Genomic DNA, 17,947 nt, shown 5'->3' on the forward strand with positions numbered 1-17,947 from the left:
TTTGTGACATCACAAGTGTTAGGTTTTGCTTTTTCTGTTATCGTTTTCTGGTGGAGTGTTATTGCAAGTCCATGTGTTCTCTGGCATCCTACTAAAATGTAGCAAACAGCTTTCCTTCAGCTGTACTATATAAATAAATCCCAATTTTAAGTGTATGTTTGACCTATAATTATCAAAACCTGGCTGCTTTTCAAAATCTCTAGAGAGTTGTAGTGGTTGCTAGCAAAATTAGTAATGATGTCTATGTAGGCTATGACATAAATATGCTATATCATATTCAGTTTTGGTGCCACATCGCATTCAGTTTTGGTGCTGAGGATAAGAGACAGACATGGCCCTATCAGTCTGATATCTGATATGATTATGGCTTTCTCAGTGTCTGTGCAGGTTTATTTACTGCAGACAAAAGAAGAAGAAGAAACATAATGAGAGGTCCATCAGTTAGTTTTTAGCAAAGTGATTCTTAAAAGGGAAATCTGAAGCTAAGCAGAAATTTGCTTTTAGTATGTTTTCACTGGTGGCATTGACACTGTTTCTCCTGCCTTCCATGATGTGCTATACATATTCTGCTAAGTGCACCATCAGTGATCCTCTTCTAATTCCTCATAAATATTATAAACCAGGAGATCTCATTGTTGGTGGAATTGTGTCACAAGCACTTATTCTTTCAGAGCCGACTTCTTTCCAGGAGCACCCTAACAAGGCAGTGATTGATGAGCCTCTGTAAGTCCACATATACAGACCCTCACTTTGTACAACTGAAGGGTACATATTTTATTCACATTAATTGTATCTGATTAAGTATATATGGAGAGAGAGAGAGAGAGAGAGAGGGAGGGAGAGAGAGAGAGGGAGAGGGAGAGGGAGAGAGAGAGAGAGAGAGAGAGAGAGAGAGAGATAATGTTGTTGCTGAGTCTTATCCAGATTTTTTTAAACAAATCAAAACAACACAGGAGTGTTTCCGAATATTTTCTGAATATTTTATATCTGCATTGAACACTCTACAATATGTGATGTTAACTGTTGATATTTTGAAGTATTCTGTAGCTTATCACAAATATCATTTAGTAAATGCCAGTATATGTAACTGATATATCACTGCATGCCACATTTTTCTGGTTTCTTGAACAACTTTCTCCCTTCAAGGAATACATTCCATACATGTAATCCACTAAGGATCCACCATTTCTCTACCACAGAACTCGTAAGCATTGCATAAAATTTTGTAGGTGTGTTCTAGAGTGTACACTCAGTTGACAGAAGGGGTGGGTGTGTATGAAATAGAGAGAGAGAGAGAATTTATGGCAGGGGTGGGACCTGTTTTTTTCATCTGTTTTACCCATTGAAGAACTCTTCCCTGGAAGAACATATGAAATTATAACTGGAATGAAATATTTTGTAACTTGCAATAATCATTTTAATTTTGAAATATAGATGTCAGTGTTGAATCAGGAAATTGATACAGATCCTGGGTTAGTTCATTCATCCTTATTTGTGGAATCAACAAAAAACTATACATTTATTTATTATATCTATACCCCACCTTTCTTACATGATCAGAGGAAGGCAATGGTAAACCACCCCTGAATACCACTTACCGTGAAAACCCTATTGATAGGGTCGTCATAAGTTGGGATCGACTTGAAGGCAGTTGATTTCCATTTTCTTTCATGATAGAAACCCAAGGTGGCTTACATATGATTCCCAGGCAGTCTTCCATCCAGGCATTAGCCAGACCTGACCCTGCTCAGCTTCGGCAGGGTGCTGGCCTCATGTGCCTTCAGACAATAGCCTGGAACCAGTTGTATCTAAATCTGTTGTAAATCTATTGTATCTAAATCTATCTAACCTTTATGACCTACCTCCTCATAACAACCACATTTGGAATGCTATGTAGAGTTCTGGTTGTCTCACATTGAAAAGAACATTGTAGAGTTGGAAAAATTCAGAAAAGGGCCAACTGAAAGTATCAATGAGATGTAAGAACACCACTATGAGGAAATGTGTTTTTTTCACTATTTGGGTCTTTTTAAAGTCAGTAAAAGTGACATGATAGAAGTGTATAATATTGTGCATGACATGGAGACAGTGAATAGAGAAAAGTTTTTTCTCACTCTCTCATAACACTGGAATTCATGGGCATCCAATGAAGCTAAATGTTGGAAGATTCAGGGTGGACAAAACAAACTACTTCTTCAAACAGTGCATATTTAAACTAGGGACTTCACTGCCATGGGAGGCAGTGATGGCCACCAACCTGAATAAAATAGGACTAGACAAATTCATGGAGGATTAGACTATGATGTCTGCTAGCCATGATGGCTAGGCTCTACCTCTGTGGTTGGAGGCAGCATGCTTCTGAATAGCAGTTGCCAGAAACTGCAGGAGAGAGTGCTGTTGTACTCAAATTCTGCTTGTGAGCTTTCCATAGGTAACTAGCTGGCCACTGTAAGAACAGGATGCTGGACTAGTTGGACCATTAGCCTGATCCCGCAGGTTATGTTCTTAGCAGCTCATCCTAAACCCATTTGGGGAAAAAGAGAAATAGCTGAATGGATGTATAGCTCCTCTTCAAACATTCTGTATACTTCCAAGTATTGGGGGCCATAGCTGTCATTTTATCACAATATATGTAATAAGACTAATGTGTTTAACATGGATAGTGAAGTCAGCATTGATCAAACACAGCACACTCTACACACTGTAGAGACATTTTCTGTTACCTCACATGTGACTATTATTGCAGTGTACTGACTAAGAACTACCAGCATGTCCTGGCCTTGGTATTTGCTGTAAAGGAGATCAACGAAAACAACCAGATTTTACCCAATGTCACCTTGGGCTTCCACATCTATGACACCAATTTCAACACAAAACAGACCTATCATGCAACCTTGAAACTTCTCTGCATAGGCAGAAGACTTGTCCCCAACTACAAGTGTGACACTTGGAACAATCTGCTTGCAGTCATTGGGGGACTTGAATCTGAAACTTCTCTCCATATTGCTACCATCTTAGGGGTCTACAATATTCCACAGGTAGGCTATGTATATATAAAATGGAATGTAAGAAGTGTTTTTGTTGTTTGGAGACAGGTAGGGTTACGTGTGTAATAATCAGGTAGTTCCTGATATGGATTGAACTAAGAACCACAACTTTACCTTACATGATTTGCAAAGGCTTATAAAATTTGTTTTAATGTGAATTGTCTCCTTCTTCTAAGATGAGAGCTAAGGGCTCCTCCTGATGACCTGTTTATTCAGCATTCATCCTGATCTGCTTGCACAAAGCTCACACAATTCTTAGACTATATCCAATCTTTACTGATCATTTGTTCTGATATGTTTCTGGGGTGGCTATATGACAATGTGCATTCAGCCTGATTTTGGTTGTGGAGTGTTTTCACATCTTCCCATTAATCTTTTTTTCTTCATCCCACACTTTTTGGTTCATTTCCTTGTCACTTTTCTAATTGCAAAATACCCCGAGAGCTGCCAATTATCAGAGAACATAAGAACATAAGAGGAGCCTGCTGGATCAGGCCAACAGCCCATCTAGTCCAGCATACCATTCTCACAATGGTCAAGATACCTGTGGGAAACCCGCAAGCAGGACATGAGCACAAGAGCACTCCCTCCTCCTGTGGTTTCCCACAACTGGTATTCAGAAGCATACTGAAGCATATCACTGCTGTGTGGCAGAGCAATTGAAAGAAGTATGATTTATTTATTTATTTAAAAAGAAATTCCTACTGTTTTTCTAGTAAGTCCTCCACACTCACCTATGTTTTGTTTCTCTTCTCCCCTGGAAAAAAATGAAATTAACAAAATGTCTGTAGTTTCACAGCCTTGGGAATGGAGCCACAAAGATTGGGAGGTATTTTTGAATTAGCTCTAAAGTAGTCATTAAGAACATAGGAAACTGAAATTAACCAAATAGACTATTAATCTATCTAGGTCAGTATTGACTATACTGTCTGGCTACAGCTCTCCATGATTTCAGGCACAGTTTCTGTCCCAGCCCTACCTGGAAATAGTGGATATTGAACCTGGGGCCATGTGCATGCAAAGCAGATGATGTACTACTCAGCTATGCCCTTTGACTTCTTTAGAAATAGCTCCAACAGCAGGGTGACACTTCCCTTCTCTTGACAAGTGATTTAAGAGGAGAATGGGAAGGTCCTGAAGCATATCATCTCCATTAAAGTGGCATGATTCCTACTTCTCTCTCAAGAATGTGAAAAGAGCCCTGCAGCATCACACCAAAGACCCATCTAGTCCAGCATTCTAATCTAACTAGATCTATGTGTGAAGGCTCTAAGCAAGACATCAGCTCAACACCACTCTCCACACTTGTACTAACTGGCAACTGGGATTATGAGGTATACCAGCTAGAGATAATATATATCCATCATGACTAGAAGGCATTGATAGGCTTATCTTCCATTAATTTGTCTAAATTCCCTTTTAAAGCCATCTAGGTTTGTGGCCATCACTACATCTTGTGGTAGCAAACGCCATAGTTTACTGATGTGCTGTGCGAAAAAGTTTTTTTTTTGGTCTGTCCTGAATCTTTCAACATTCAGCTTCATTGCATGACCCCAAGTTCTACTATTGTGGATGAGGGAGAAAACCTTCTCTGTCCACTTTCTCAGTACCATGCATAATTGCATACAACTCCATCATGCCTTTCCCTACCCCATCTTCACTTTTTTTTCTAAACTAAAAAGCCACAAATAATGTCTTATTTTCGCACAGAGGAGTTGCTTCAGCCCCTTGATCATTTTGCTTGCCATTTTCTGAATTTTTTCAAGCTGTACAATATCCTTTATGTGGTGCGGCAACAGCACACAGTATCCCAAGTGCAGTCACACTATAGATCTATATAATAGATTAATGATATTGGCAATTTAATTCTTAATCCCTTTCCTAATGACACCTAACATGGAATTCATATTTTTCACAGCTACCCCCAAATGGGTTAACATTTTAATCAAGCTGTCAATTTGAACACCACAATATCTTTCTGAGCCAGTCCTTTCCAGTTTTGCCCCACTTTACTCCTGCTTACATTGAATAACATTTTCCATTTCAATCTCCATTCAGCTAGTCTGGATAAGTTCTTTTGGAACTCTTCACAATCCCTTTTTTGTTTCTGCCACCTGAAGAGTTTGGTGTCATCAGCAAATTTGGCCATCTCACTTTTCACACCTAACTCCAGATCTCAGTACTAATCAATATAGTTGATAGTTACAAAGCTCAGGTCCCAGTACTGAACCTTGGGAAAACATATTTCTTACCTTTTTCCATTATGAAAACTGCCCATTTATTCTTACTCTCTCCTGTTCTTTAACTACTTAGTAATCTATAAGAGTAATTTATAATCTATTATTCCATGACTGATAAACTTAATCTATGATTGATAAACTTAATCCAGAGTCTTTATAACATGCTTTTTGAAAGAACTGTACTGTTTCAAAATAAGAAAAGGTTAGTTAGACCAGAGTTACTCTTGTAGTAGCCAAGCTTATTTTTTCCCAGCAAGATTAGTTCTTCTGCCTGCTTGTTCATTCTATCTTGAATACTGCTTCCTCTCAGTTTTCCCAGAACAGACTTTAATCTAACTAGCCTGTAATTTCCTGGTTCCCTCTTGGTCACAAAAAATGGTGTTCCATTGGCCATATTGGCATGGAGGCTGAGTTTAGGGACAAATTACATATTTTGATATCTTTTGATTCCACAGGAAAAGGAGATTCTCCCCCTTGGATAATTGCTGCACTTTTTGAGAAAATGTCATCCCTCTGAAATTGTTCTTTTTTGCTAGAAAAAACAATGGCAAAAAAGGGGGGGAAGCATAGCCTGTGTTTTGTTTTGTTTTTCCAATCCAGGGACTCAATACTGAAATGTGGATCCAGATAAGTTTCCTCCAAACGAAGGACTTCTTCAGATGGAAAAAAAATGTTTCTGTTGGTCCAGCTAAGAGTTATATTTAATAATGTTAGAGGCATTGTGAGAATTATACATGGCCAACAAATATTTGTTTGTATTACATAATCGTATTGTTAAAATGGAATTGATCAAAGAGCTGTGCATATTACTATACCTTACTCATAAGGAATATTACTTAGGGGGAACATAATTTTTACAAAAGGGAACATGAAGTGAATCTGTTTAAAGTGAGTCCTCCACCCTTCTGCTGACATTCAGAGTTTAGAAAAACCCTATGATTTAAACCAGATAGCCCAACTCCAAAATGATAGAAAAGACAATTAAACCCAATTTTCTACCTTTTTCTTTTTACTCAGTTCTTTCCCATCCTTCCTAATCCATCCCAGTACCTTCCTCTAATATACTGTTCTTCAGTCTTGGGTACTCAGTTGCAGTCCAACATCTGGAGACCCAGAGTTGAATAACACTGTTCTAAGATAGATAGATAGATAGATAGATAGATAGATAGATAGATAGATAGATAGATAGATAGATAGATAGATAGATAGATAGATAGATAGATAGATAGATAGATAGATAGATAGATAGATAGATAGAGTTGCCTCTTGACTGTGTTTTATGGCACAATTCTATAGATATTCCCTCATCCTTGCTCAGGTGTGACTCAGCCGAGACCAATATAAATTTTGCTGGTGTATTGTTGTTGTTATGTGCCTTCATGTCGATTACAACTTATGGCAACCCTATGAATCAGTGACCTCCAAGAGCATCTGTCATGAACCACCCTATTTAGTTCTTGTAAGTTCAGGTCTGTGGCTTTCTTTATGGAATCAATCCATCTCTTGTTTGGCCTTCCTCTTTTTCTGATCCCTTCTATTTTTCTTATTGTCTTTTCTAGTGAATCAGGTCTTCTCATTATGTCTCCCAAGTATGATAACCTCAGTTTCACAATTTTAGCTTCTAGTGATAGTTCTGGTTTAATTTGTTCTAACACCCAATTATTTGTCTTTTTCACACGGTATGCACAAAGCTCTCCTCCAACACCACATTTCAAATGAGTTGATCTTTCTCTTATCTATTTTTCTCACTGTCCAACTTTCACATCCATACATAGAGATTGGGAACACCATCGTCTGAATGATCCTGACTTTAGTATTCAGTGATACATCTTTGCATTTGGGGACCTTTTCTAGTTCTCTCATAGCTGCCCTCCACAGTCCTAGCCTTCTTCTGATTTCTTGACTATGGTCTCCATTTTAGTTAATGACTGTGCTGAGGCATTGATAATCCTTGACAGGCTCAATGTCCTCATTGTCAACTTCAAAGTTACATAAATCATTTGTTGTCATTACTATAGTCTTCTTTTTTTTTAACAATAATTTTTATTCAAATTTTCATAAAACATACAAAACAAAATCATAAAACATTCAAAGACAAAAAACAAAACAAAACAAAAATGATTAAACAAAAAAATAAAATGTTGACTTCCCATTTGTCGCAGATCAAATCAGTTGTAGGTCTACAATATATAACAATCCTGTCTCTTAAATTATATTATAAAATCACTTTCCTCCAGTAGTTATCTTAATTAATCATCAAATCTCATAAACATTACTTTATTCTTTCCACAAAAAGTCAAAGAGAGGTTTCAATTCTTTAAGAAATATATCTATCAATTTTTCTCCAAATAAACATGTCGATTAATCCATCTCGTTAATAATTATAATAATCTTATTGTCATAACCATAGTCCAAATAAACATATCGATTAATCCATCTCATCAAAATCTGTTAGGTCCAATAATTTCAATAGCCATTATTCCATTATCCATATTAATTCCATCTTCCATCTTCAATAGTCCTGTTAAGTCCAGTAATTTCAGTGTCCAATCTTCCATTATCAGTATTCCATAATAATCTTGCTGTCATAGCCATAGTCATATAATAAGAGTCTGATGGGAATTTCCTCTATCCCAAATATTTTCTTGCCATCCATTCTGAATAAGTTGCTGAAATACTGTTGTAAAGTCATATCTGTGTTCTTCTTTTTTACAAAATGCACTGGCTCATCTCTTGAGAGTTTTTCCATTGTCACATGGCTGCAGTTAATTCCATAGATTTTCTCTATATCAAGCTCCATCACGTCATTCCAGTCCAGAAGATTATCCAAGCCATTGATAACTTTATCTCTAATATCTTCATTAATTTCTTCAGAGATAACGTTAAATTCCAAACAGTAGATTTTATTTCTAATATCCATAAACTCCAGATCTTTTTCCAATTCCACATTTGTTCCAATCTCCAGGGCTTGTATCTTCCCTTTATTTTTTCTTTTCTCATCTCTGATCTCATTCTCCTCTCTCACAGGATCCCCTATTTCTTTAAGCTCCTGCGTCATTTTGCTCAGTTCAATTTTCAGCTCCTTACTGCCCTGTCGCAGGGTTTGTTTCGTTATCTCAATCTCATCCATTATTTTCTGAAACATAATTACTTCCAGATTCTCAGCCACTTTCTTGATTGCCATTTTTAAAACCACGAAAACAAAACAAAACAAAAATAAAGAAGAACCACTTCTTATTTCAGCAACAATTGGGTTAATATTCCAGGCTTGATGACATCACAGTATAAACAGAGCAGCCTGCCTTATCTCTCTATGTTCAAGAACACAAAACAAATTTAGTTCCCAGCATCAAAACAGTTAGTGGCGTCGTGAAGAAGCAGATTCGTCAAAATAAAATAGACCAAAAAGAGAATAGTCCCAGACAATATAATGTTCCTCGGAATAGAAATCCCTCTTCTGTTTATATCTTTAGAATGCACTTCCAGGACAGCTTTTTGCAATAGAAACAGAGATAAGCTGTTAATTTCATGAATAACAGAGAAGAGTTATAGCTCACCCAGAAGTTCTTTAAAGCTGATTCATTTGACAAATCTCTTTTTGCTGCAACAATTTAAACCAAGTAAAAAAAAGAATAGAAAGAAGGGTGCTTGCCTGTTAGTCCGTTTTCTCTTTGAAGAAAAGATAAACGTATCGCATTAATCAGATAGAGCTTGTTCGGAAGTCCATCCGGCATTGCTGGCTGGACCTTTTCTCATAAATTAATGAAATCCAGTCCTCCCAACAAAAACAGGCTTTTGAGGTTGATCTCTACGTTTCTCCCTGCCCGGGAGAAATTTCATCAGTCAAAAAAAAATGTTCTGACTGATTTATATCTGAATAAGCTTCTTTTGAGGCGGGAGCCCGTCTCAAAAGCAGGCACAAGCGAAGTCACCCTTCCCGGAAGTCCATTACTATAGTCTTCTTGATGTTGAGCTGTATTCCTGCTTTTGTGCTTTCCTCTTTAACTTTCATCAGCATTCATTTCAAATCATTACTGGTTTCTGCTAGTAGTATGGTATTGTCTGCATATCTTAAATTATTGATATTTCTCCCTCCAATTTTCACACCTCCTTCATTTTGGTCCAATCCTGCTTTCCATATGATATGTTCTGCAAATAGATTAAACAAATAGGGTGATAAAATAACCCCTGACCCACCCCCTTTCTGACAGGGAACCAATTGGTTTCTCCATATTCTGTCCTTACAGTAGCCTCTTGTCCAGAGTATAGGCTGTGCATCAGAACAATCAGATGCTGTGGCACCTCCATTTCTTTTAAAGCATTCCATAGTTTTTCATGATCTACACAATCAAAGGCTTTGTTGTAATCTATAAAGCACAGGGTGATTTCCTTCTGAAAAGGGCCATTCAGTGGGTGTGGTGAGGCAGGACTTGAGGAGCTTTGACATGCCATATCTTACATCCATTCAGCTTAGTCATGTGGTCTATTTTATTTTATTTTCTCTCTGCCCAGCTAAGCTGGCTCAGCCAGCATTCTCCCCTCCCAGTGGCTCCTGAAAGGAGTTAGGATTTGGTGTACTTTTTAATTATGCAGGCTTCCTCAATGTAGGTTTACTCCTTTAATTACTTATATTGTTAGTCTTTGTCACACTCCCACTTGGTGTCACTCAGCCTGCAGCAGAAAGAGACATTTTTTTCAGTCACATACTCTATAACAATGCTGCTGTTAAGGACTTGCTTTATTCTCCACCCACAGTATTTGCTAACAACTGTCCAGGTACACATTCAAGCCTCATCCCCCCCACCTCCATGTTTATCTCTAAAAGATCACAGCCCTGGACTGGTCTGCTGTGACCTGTTACAGTTACTCTCTAGAGTAAACTCAGCTGCCACAATTTGATACTTGTTTACACCTTTGTTTATGTTTTGCCAACACTTGCATTTTTTGTGCTAGCTGGCCAAGACCAGACGTATCTTTTAAAACCAACATATTTATTTAACAGAAGATATGAATAAAACAAGAATATTTTTAACTCAGTTTCTCAAGAGTGTGGTTACAGATTGTTGTTGTTCAGTTCATAGAAAGTATGCTTACTAAGTTCCTTTAATACTATAAGTACAACCCTGCCTCACTACCCACTACTACAACCCTTCCAACCCTATCCCTTTCAAGTTTATCTGTCAACTGTCATTTCTCAAATAAAAACCAACCATTGCCAATTCTCTCAACCAATCACACACAGCATTCATCAACATTCCATCTTACTCATCTCCTCCCTTTACTAATACTTACAATATATAACCTAATACTAACCTCTACATAAATATCATAATATATACATAGTGAAGCATCACAGTCTTCAGTTAGGATAGTTACATAGGCAGTGCCAATCCCCACTTTAGTTTGACCATAGCCTATCCATTTTATTTACAACTGTATCCAATTCAAAATGATGCTACCATGTGTTTGTGTGTATTCTTGCTTGTGTCATTTAATAGTAACATATACTTTTAAGTTAGTTATTAGCCTTCAATTCTTAGCTTCCTAGGTAGTATTGCTATCTTTACCCTTCCTCTAATTTTGTCCACAGTGTTTTATTAATTGTGGGTCATTTGTATATCTACTTATCTGAAATTTAGGAGGATTAATCCCCTCTTCAAGGACTACTATGTCTGTAGGTTCCATGCACCTGTGTGTGGGGGGGGAAAGCACTTCAGTTATCAGAATATTGCTTTTGATTTGGGGCCCTAGGCCAAGCTGTGCCAAAAGTGAACTGAAGTGACTAGGGGTCAGATCCAAAGTGCCAAAACAGTACCCAAAGTGAATCATGGGAGGGGGAGGCTCACACAGTCCTGTCAGGTAGCTTTGGTACTGCCATTCAGAATATCAATAGGCAACAGCAATAAAAAAAAACTAAGCAATGTTGGGGTGGGAGTGGCCATTCCTAATTCAAATAATGTTATGCAAGAACTTTCAGCACAATCTGAATCCAGTTTGGCTGACATTTAGGAACTAGCATTAAGAAAATTAGAAGTATATTTCTATCATGCTCCTTCTAGGTGGAAGGATGGGATATCAATTTAAGAAATAATAAATAATATACATCTTGAAATTCTCATATCATTTTCAATAATCATGTCTCTTCCCCTTCCGGATTTGAAATTTAGCTCACCTATAGCTCTGCTCCAGTGGTGAGTCATAAATTCCCAGGCATTTCCTTCTACCATATGGTCCCAAATGAAAGCCATCAGAACATGGGGATCGTGCGATTACTTCTCCATTTCAGATGGACATGGATTGGGATCATTGCTGTGGATGATGACAATGGAGAAAGATTTCAACAGATCATGCTTCCCATGTTCTGGAAGAATAGCATTTGTTTTGACTTCATAGAAAAAATCATCCGAATGACTTATTTCAAGGATTATTTTCACTTGTTCCAAGTGATGTGGAAAACATTTGACATTGTGATGGAGAGTAAAGCTAACACATTGGTCTTTCATGGAGAAATTGAGTCTCTTATATATTTGAGATGGATGTTAAAATTTTCAGAGACGGGATACATGACAGTTAGGCCAAAGGGAAAAGTGTGGATTATAACAGCACAGATGGATTTCATATCATTTTATTTCCAAAGGAGTTGGGATATACACATCATCCATGGTGCTTTATCCTTCAGAGTTCACACAAATGAAATCCGAGGTTTCCAACAATTTCTTCAGAGCAGAAGTCCTCTCTTGACAAATGAAGATGGCTTCATCAAGGACTTCTGGGAACAGGCCTTCCTCTGTCATTTCTCAGCTATGAAGAAGATGTTTGATGAAAAGTGCACTGGCAAGGAGAGGATGGAGAGCCTTCCTGGGTCAGTTTTTGAAATGAGCATAACTGGCCACAGCTACAGTATCTACAATGCTGTTTATGCTGTGTCACATGCTTTGCATGTCATGCTTTCATCCAGGTCAAAACACACCACAAGAGTGGATGGTGAGAGACAGAAACTTCTGAATGCTCAGCCATGGCAGGTAATGAGTTGATTCTTGCAGGATAGTTTCATGTTTCAATCCTTCAGGATAATTTTTATATACAGAGTATTTAGTCCATGCATCACCAAGATGCCTGTAGGGGTGTGTGTGTGTATATATATATATATAGACAGACAGACAGACAGATATCCTAGCTGATGTAGTCACCATATATCAAATTGGACTTGGGTATGTTCTACATATCTACACCTTTAAGACTTTCCCCCCCAATTTGCATTAAAGGATAATGTAGCGTAATGAGTCTGTAATGAAAAGCCAGTAAGGCCACATAGGCATATGTACCACCATGAACACAATCATAAAGAGGCAGCCTGATCTCAGTTAATTATGTTGCACTCCTGTGTTTACTTTGTTTATCAAGCTCCATCAATTTCTGCGAAGTATGTCATTTAACAGCAGTGCTGGGGACAGAGTTTCCTTTGATCACAATGGGGAATTGAAAGCTGGATTTGATATTATAAACTGGGTCACATTCCCAAACCAATCTTTTCTTAGAGTGAAAGTTGGACAGGTGGATCCCCAGGCTCCAGAGGACCAAACATTCACTATAAATGACATGGCCTTCACATGGCACCGTATGTTTAACCAGGTATGATCTGACTGGGTGGGTCAGAGCTGCTAAGCTAGCTACCACATGGGAGGTTCCTGCTGCTTTCTGGGAGGTGGAGCAATGAAGCAGTAGGGAGGTCAGTGTGATACAAGTACATTGGTGGAGCTAATCCTGTACTCCTGGTGGTGCACTTGTGCTAACTGACCTCCTGCCATCTCACTCCTACCCCTCTCCCTCCCAGTAAACAATAGCCACCCATCAACCAGGAAGAAAATATAGTGGTCCTGCCCCACCTGGTGAGCTGGTACTGCCTTGGTAATTTGGGATGGAATAGAACATACAAACTAAAGGAACATGAAATGAAGGAAACTGTTCATTACACATTTCCATCATTAATTTTAGCATTTCTCATATTCCGATTAGAATTCAATGGAATGAAATGTAGGGCAGAGTGAATTTGTAGAATGATAAAAGGAACAGAATGTGGGGAGATCCTTCCACTTGGGCAGAGCAATCCAAATGCCGAAGAGCCAGTGGAGAGGATTGTGGTGGAGGAGCCGGCTCCCATGAACAGGCCTCCCAGGGAGTAAGTGCTTCCCATAGACTGCCATTTTTTTTTTTTTACTGTGCCAGCCTTTTGGCCGGCAGAGTTTCTGGGTGGATTGGGACCTGGGGGAGGGCAATGCAAGAAGGAACTCATGTAAGTCCCCCCCTGCAGCTCCACCCTGCAGCTCCACCCTCTCCATCTTCCAGGCTGGCTGTCCCCGGCTGTCCCCTGTTGATGTCAGCAGGCTCCTGGCAGAGGAGGCAGGTGGTCTGTGGCATGCAACTTCCCCCAGCCTGGTGGAAAAGGGATTTGGATTGTGCCCCTAGTTGCTAAAGTGTTAGGTTAAAACCCAGGAATTTATCAAAGTAGTTGAGGGTTTCAATAATGCTGCATGTCTATGGTTAACAAAGTACCAATACACTGTTGAATACCAAAGACCTTCTAGAGTGTAAACAAATTCTGCTAAATTGCATATTGAACAGTAAAATATGCATTCCCACAACATAATGTGACTAATAAAATTCTCTTCTTTCATTTCTGGGCCAGGCACTGCCCATTTCTCTTTGTGCTGACAGTTGTCACCCTGGTTATAGCAAACAAAGGAAAGAGGGGGAGCCATTTTGCTGCTATGACTGCATCTCATGTCCAGAAGGCAAGATTTCAAACCAGAATGGTAAGAGATGTAAGAACTGTAAGCATAGATTTATAAAACTTATTAGATGAGATCCATTGGAGTCTTCATGAGAGATATTCCAGATCTCCAGGGGAGATTGACAACACCATGAGATGGGCTCCTTTGGGAGGAAGGGTGGGATATATATTCAATAAATTATCATCATCATCTTCATTAGGGGGCTCCACATCATTGGGGATAGTAATCTTCACTGACCATCATATAACTTTTTTTATTTGCTCCCATGGAGACTCATAGCCTGAATATTATAGGATATCAGCACTTTTTGTTTGTCAAGTCCAAGGCATTGCCTCATGGCAACCTATAAAATCTGCTAGGGAAACCATAACAATGGTTTAGAAATTCTGACACGTTACTATTTTACTGCATTTTACCAGTTATTACTTATAGTATTATTATTCATATCATTTGCATTTCAGTTTTTTTATAATACTTCTTATATACCAGTGATGAATATGACAATATCAATTTTACTTAGTTCTATCCAAACAACCATACCAATCATGTGCACCCTGCAGGCCTGCCATACTCCTCTTTCTTTGTTTTTAATCTAGGAAAGGAATGAAGCATTAAAGTCCAGTTTTACATGAGAATGGGACTCAATCCACGCCACGTCATTTCCATGTGGATTTTTAAAGGGAAAAAACTTTAAAACAACCACTAGAAATACAAATGTATTTTTCTATAAATACTTACAACTCTTCAAGGTGGTTCAAGAGATCCAACACTGCCTGTTTCCTCTAAAAGAGATTTATGTCCCTTAAATTCTTAAAGGATGTGCTAATGCATGGGGCTCCAGGACACTGCATGCTTTGAATGCAATGTAGCAAGTCCACCCAAGGGTGACATGACTTGATATATTATCACTCTTGGGTGGGGGGAGTCATATGGAGAAAAAATATGATCGCCATCATGTTTTGTGCTATTGTATTCCAAAAGAAATCAGGTGTCCAGAGATATATTGGTAAAATATAATAGTTTGGAATCTAAAAATATACCAGTAGATACATTTTATACAGAAAAAATGCATAATGGAGGGCAGTAGTGGATGGCATGGTCGGGCAGCAGCAGTCACTTGATCTTTGGTTGGCCTGTGCTGCTGCTGCTACTGCTTACTGGGAGGGGCCAAGCAGCTGCAAGCAGGGGCGTCACTACCGGGGTGCGGAGGGTGCAGACCACACCCGGGTGACACTCTGAGGGGGGTGACACCCAGAGCCACCCTGCCCCGCGCCATTGGCCGGCAAAGGAGCTGAGAAGTGCTCCGGGTCAGCACAGCCAACTCCTCCTCGGAGGTGGGCGGGCGAGACTGACGGCAGGCACCCACTCACTGGCAGTGAAGCCGGGATGGGCCTTCCACCACCAGCCTGGAGCATGTGGTGAGTGTGTGCATGTGCGCATGCGCATGTGTGCACAAACATGACCAGCCACCCCCTGTCCATGCACCTGGGAGGGGGCGCGCCGGAGGTCCGCACACCTCCGCACTCCCACTAGTGACGCTGCTGGCTGCAAGATTGGTACAAAGCAAATATGCTAGCAGGAGCACCAGATGAGGTCTGCTAGTATATGTGCACCACAACTGCACTGTGTTTGCAGCACCACCTCACTGTTCCTCTTCTATCTTCCAGTAAGCAGCAGCAACACAACTGACTAGAAAATAGCTAATCCCTACCACCCCACCATGCTGTTGTCAGCTGCTGGTGGAGGAAAGTGGGGTATTGTTTGCAGATTTTTAACCAATAACATTGATCAGGAAAAAAGGAAATGAGTTTTTGATCAAATTGCTAAATAAGGAAAGAATAATGAATAAATGAGGTTTTCTTTAATTTTTTTACAAAGGAAAAATAATTATAATTCAGACTGGATTTTTTTTAAAAAAAAATAAAGAATTTTAGTAGGTGGAAGTCCCCTTTCATGATTCACTTTGGGTACTATTCTGGAACTTTGGATCTGGTCCCTAGTCACTTCAGTTCTGTTGCATGCAAAATAATGTGCAGTTAAGAACAAGCCACCTCACTACTGCCCACAAAAATTAATGCTAAATTAATTAAATGGACTGATGCTTTTATTGTATCAGATTTAAGGGAATATTAGCAGAATATTTAAGGGAACACAATAGCATAATATTTAACAGGAATTTTTTTTAGATATGAACAACTGTTTCCAGTGCCCAGAAGATTCTTACACAAATGAAGCCCATGATTTATGCATTCCAAAGGCAGTAAACTTCCTGCATTATGAAGAATCTTTGGGAATTGGTTTAGCCATTATGACTTTTTCTTCTGCAGTCCTTACAGTTTTGGTGCTAGCAACATTCATGAAGCATCATAACACCCCCATTGTCAAAGCCAACAACTGCAACCTCACCTATATTCTCCTCCTCTCCCTCCTGCTCTGCTTCCTTTGTCCTTTGCTATTCATTGGCAGACCTGGGATGCTTGGATGTCTCCTACGACAAACTACATTTGGCATTATCTTCTCAGTGGCTGTTTCTTCTATAATGGCAAAAACTGCTACAGTGGTTTTGGCTTTCATGGCCACCAAGCCTGGATCTAAAATGAGGAAATGGGTAGGGAAACGACTGGCCAACTCCATTGTTCTTTTCTGCTCCCTTGTTCAAGTTGGTATTTGTGTTGTATGGTTGGCAACCTTTCCCCCATTCCCAGATGTTGACATGCACTCACTTACTGAAGAAATTGTACTGCAGTGTAATGAGGGGTCTGTGTGCATGTTTTACTGTGTCTTGGGCTACATGGGCTTCCTGGCCTTTGTCAGCTTCACTCTGGCTTTCTTTGCCAGGACATTACCTGACAGTTTCAATGAAGCCAAATTTATTACATTCAGCATGTTGGTTTTTTGCAGTGTTTGGTTATCCTTTGTTCCAACCTACCTGAGCACAAAAGGAAAATACATGGTAGCTGTGGAGATTTTCTCCATCATAGTGTCTAGTGGTGGCTTACTGGGTTGCATATTTTCCCCAAAATGTTACATTATTATTCTGAGGCCTGAGCTGAACTGCAGAGAACAACTAATAAGAAAAAATCCAGGAAGAATATAGTTACAGTCTCCAGCAATCCAAGTGTTTGTGTGTTTCTGTAGTAAAAGATTAGGAGTCCCCTGTCCCTGAATTCATTTTTTGAAATACAATTTGGAGTAGTGATGAGGATCAAACGTCTGCACAGAAATATTTTCCCTCATAACCATGTGTTGCCCCCATAATCTATCAGCCCCTTTCCCCCTAGAACATGAAATTTTAACATTTTTTTAAAAAAATAAAAAATGTCAAAATCCAACACAGAGTAAGCAGAGATTTTGTAGTAGAGGCTTCTTCATCCTCCCATGTCCGCTGCAGCTCCCTGTGCACCTCAAGATTTGTTCTGGAAGGTTTTGGGGGCCTCCAGAGCAGATGCGGAGAGACCAGGGCATGGGGGGGAGAAACTATAAGTCCTCTTGCAGTAGTAGAGTTCTATTTGCACAAGGAGGCGGACATATCTGGATCTCACCAATAATATATGTATATATGCTGTTAGTCTACAATAGTAATCAAGAAAAATTTCATATTACAGTAAAACCATGCCACAATAAAATATAATATAAAGTAGTAGAAGACTAAAATCTGTAGCAAAACATCTGTCTCAATACCAGAATGTTGTTGTTGTTGTTATTTACTGCCAGCTGCTTGGATGCAAATAATATCTTCATCTAATACCCAATTTATAATAAGGTTTGTGCCCAAAGCCTGTGTTCAGAGTTGACTTTCCTTAGTTTGGAAGCTGTGACCAAAAATCTCTGTCACCAGGAAACCACTCTGTCTTGGAGCTGGCTGTGA

General features: G+C 39.2%; 1 protein-coding gene across 1 annotated transcript; it reads left to right on the forward strand.

The window, feature by feature from the left end:
• Positions 1–550: 550 nt before the first annotated feature.
• On the forward strand, positions 551–17,176 carry LOC133367583 (vomeronasal type-2 receptor 26-like). Its single transcript, XM_061591678.1, has 7 exons — positions 551–723; positions 2,747–3,038; positions 11,455–12,149; positions 12,246–12,309; positions 12,692–12,919; positions 13,974–14,100; positions 16,266–17,176. Exons 1-7 carry the CDS (start codon positions 551–553, stop codon positions 17,174–17,176), a joined length of 2,490 nt encoding a protein of 829 aa, XP_061447662.1.
• The last annotated feature ends 771 nt before the right edge of the window (positions 17,177–17,947 follow it).

Source organism: Rhineura floridana, chromosome 11, assembly GCF_030035675.1.
Source record: "Rhineura floridana isolate rRhiFlo1 chromosome 11, rRhiFlo1.hap2, whole genome shotgun sequence".
NCBI lineage: Eukaryota > Metazoa > Chordata > Lepidosauria > Squamata > Rhineuridae > Rhineura > Rhineura floridana.

Excerpts from the sequence above, each read along its gene's own strand:
- LOC133367583 (XM_061591678.1), top strand. The coding sequence starts at position 551 with ATGTGCTATACATATTCTGCTAAGTGCACCATCAGTGATCCTCTTCTA. Across the intron at positions 3,039-11,454 it reads GGGTCTACAATATTCCACAG|CTCACCTATAGCTCTGCTCC; the intron begins GTAGGCTATGTA and ends TTTGAAATTTAG. Across the intron at positions 12,150-12,245 it reads AGGATGGAGAGCCTTCCTGG|GTCAAAACACACCACAAGAG; the intron begins GTCAGTTTTTGA and ends GCTTTCATCCAG.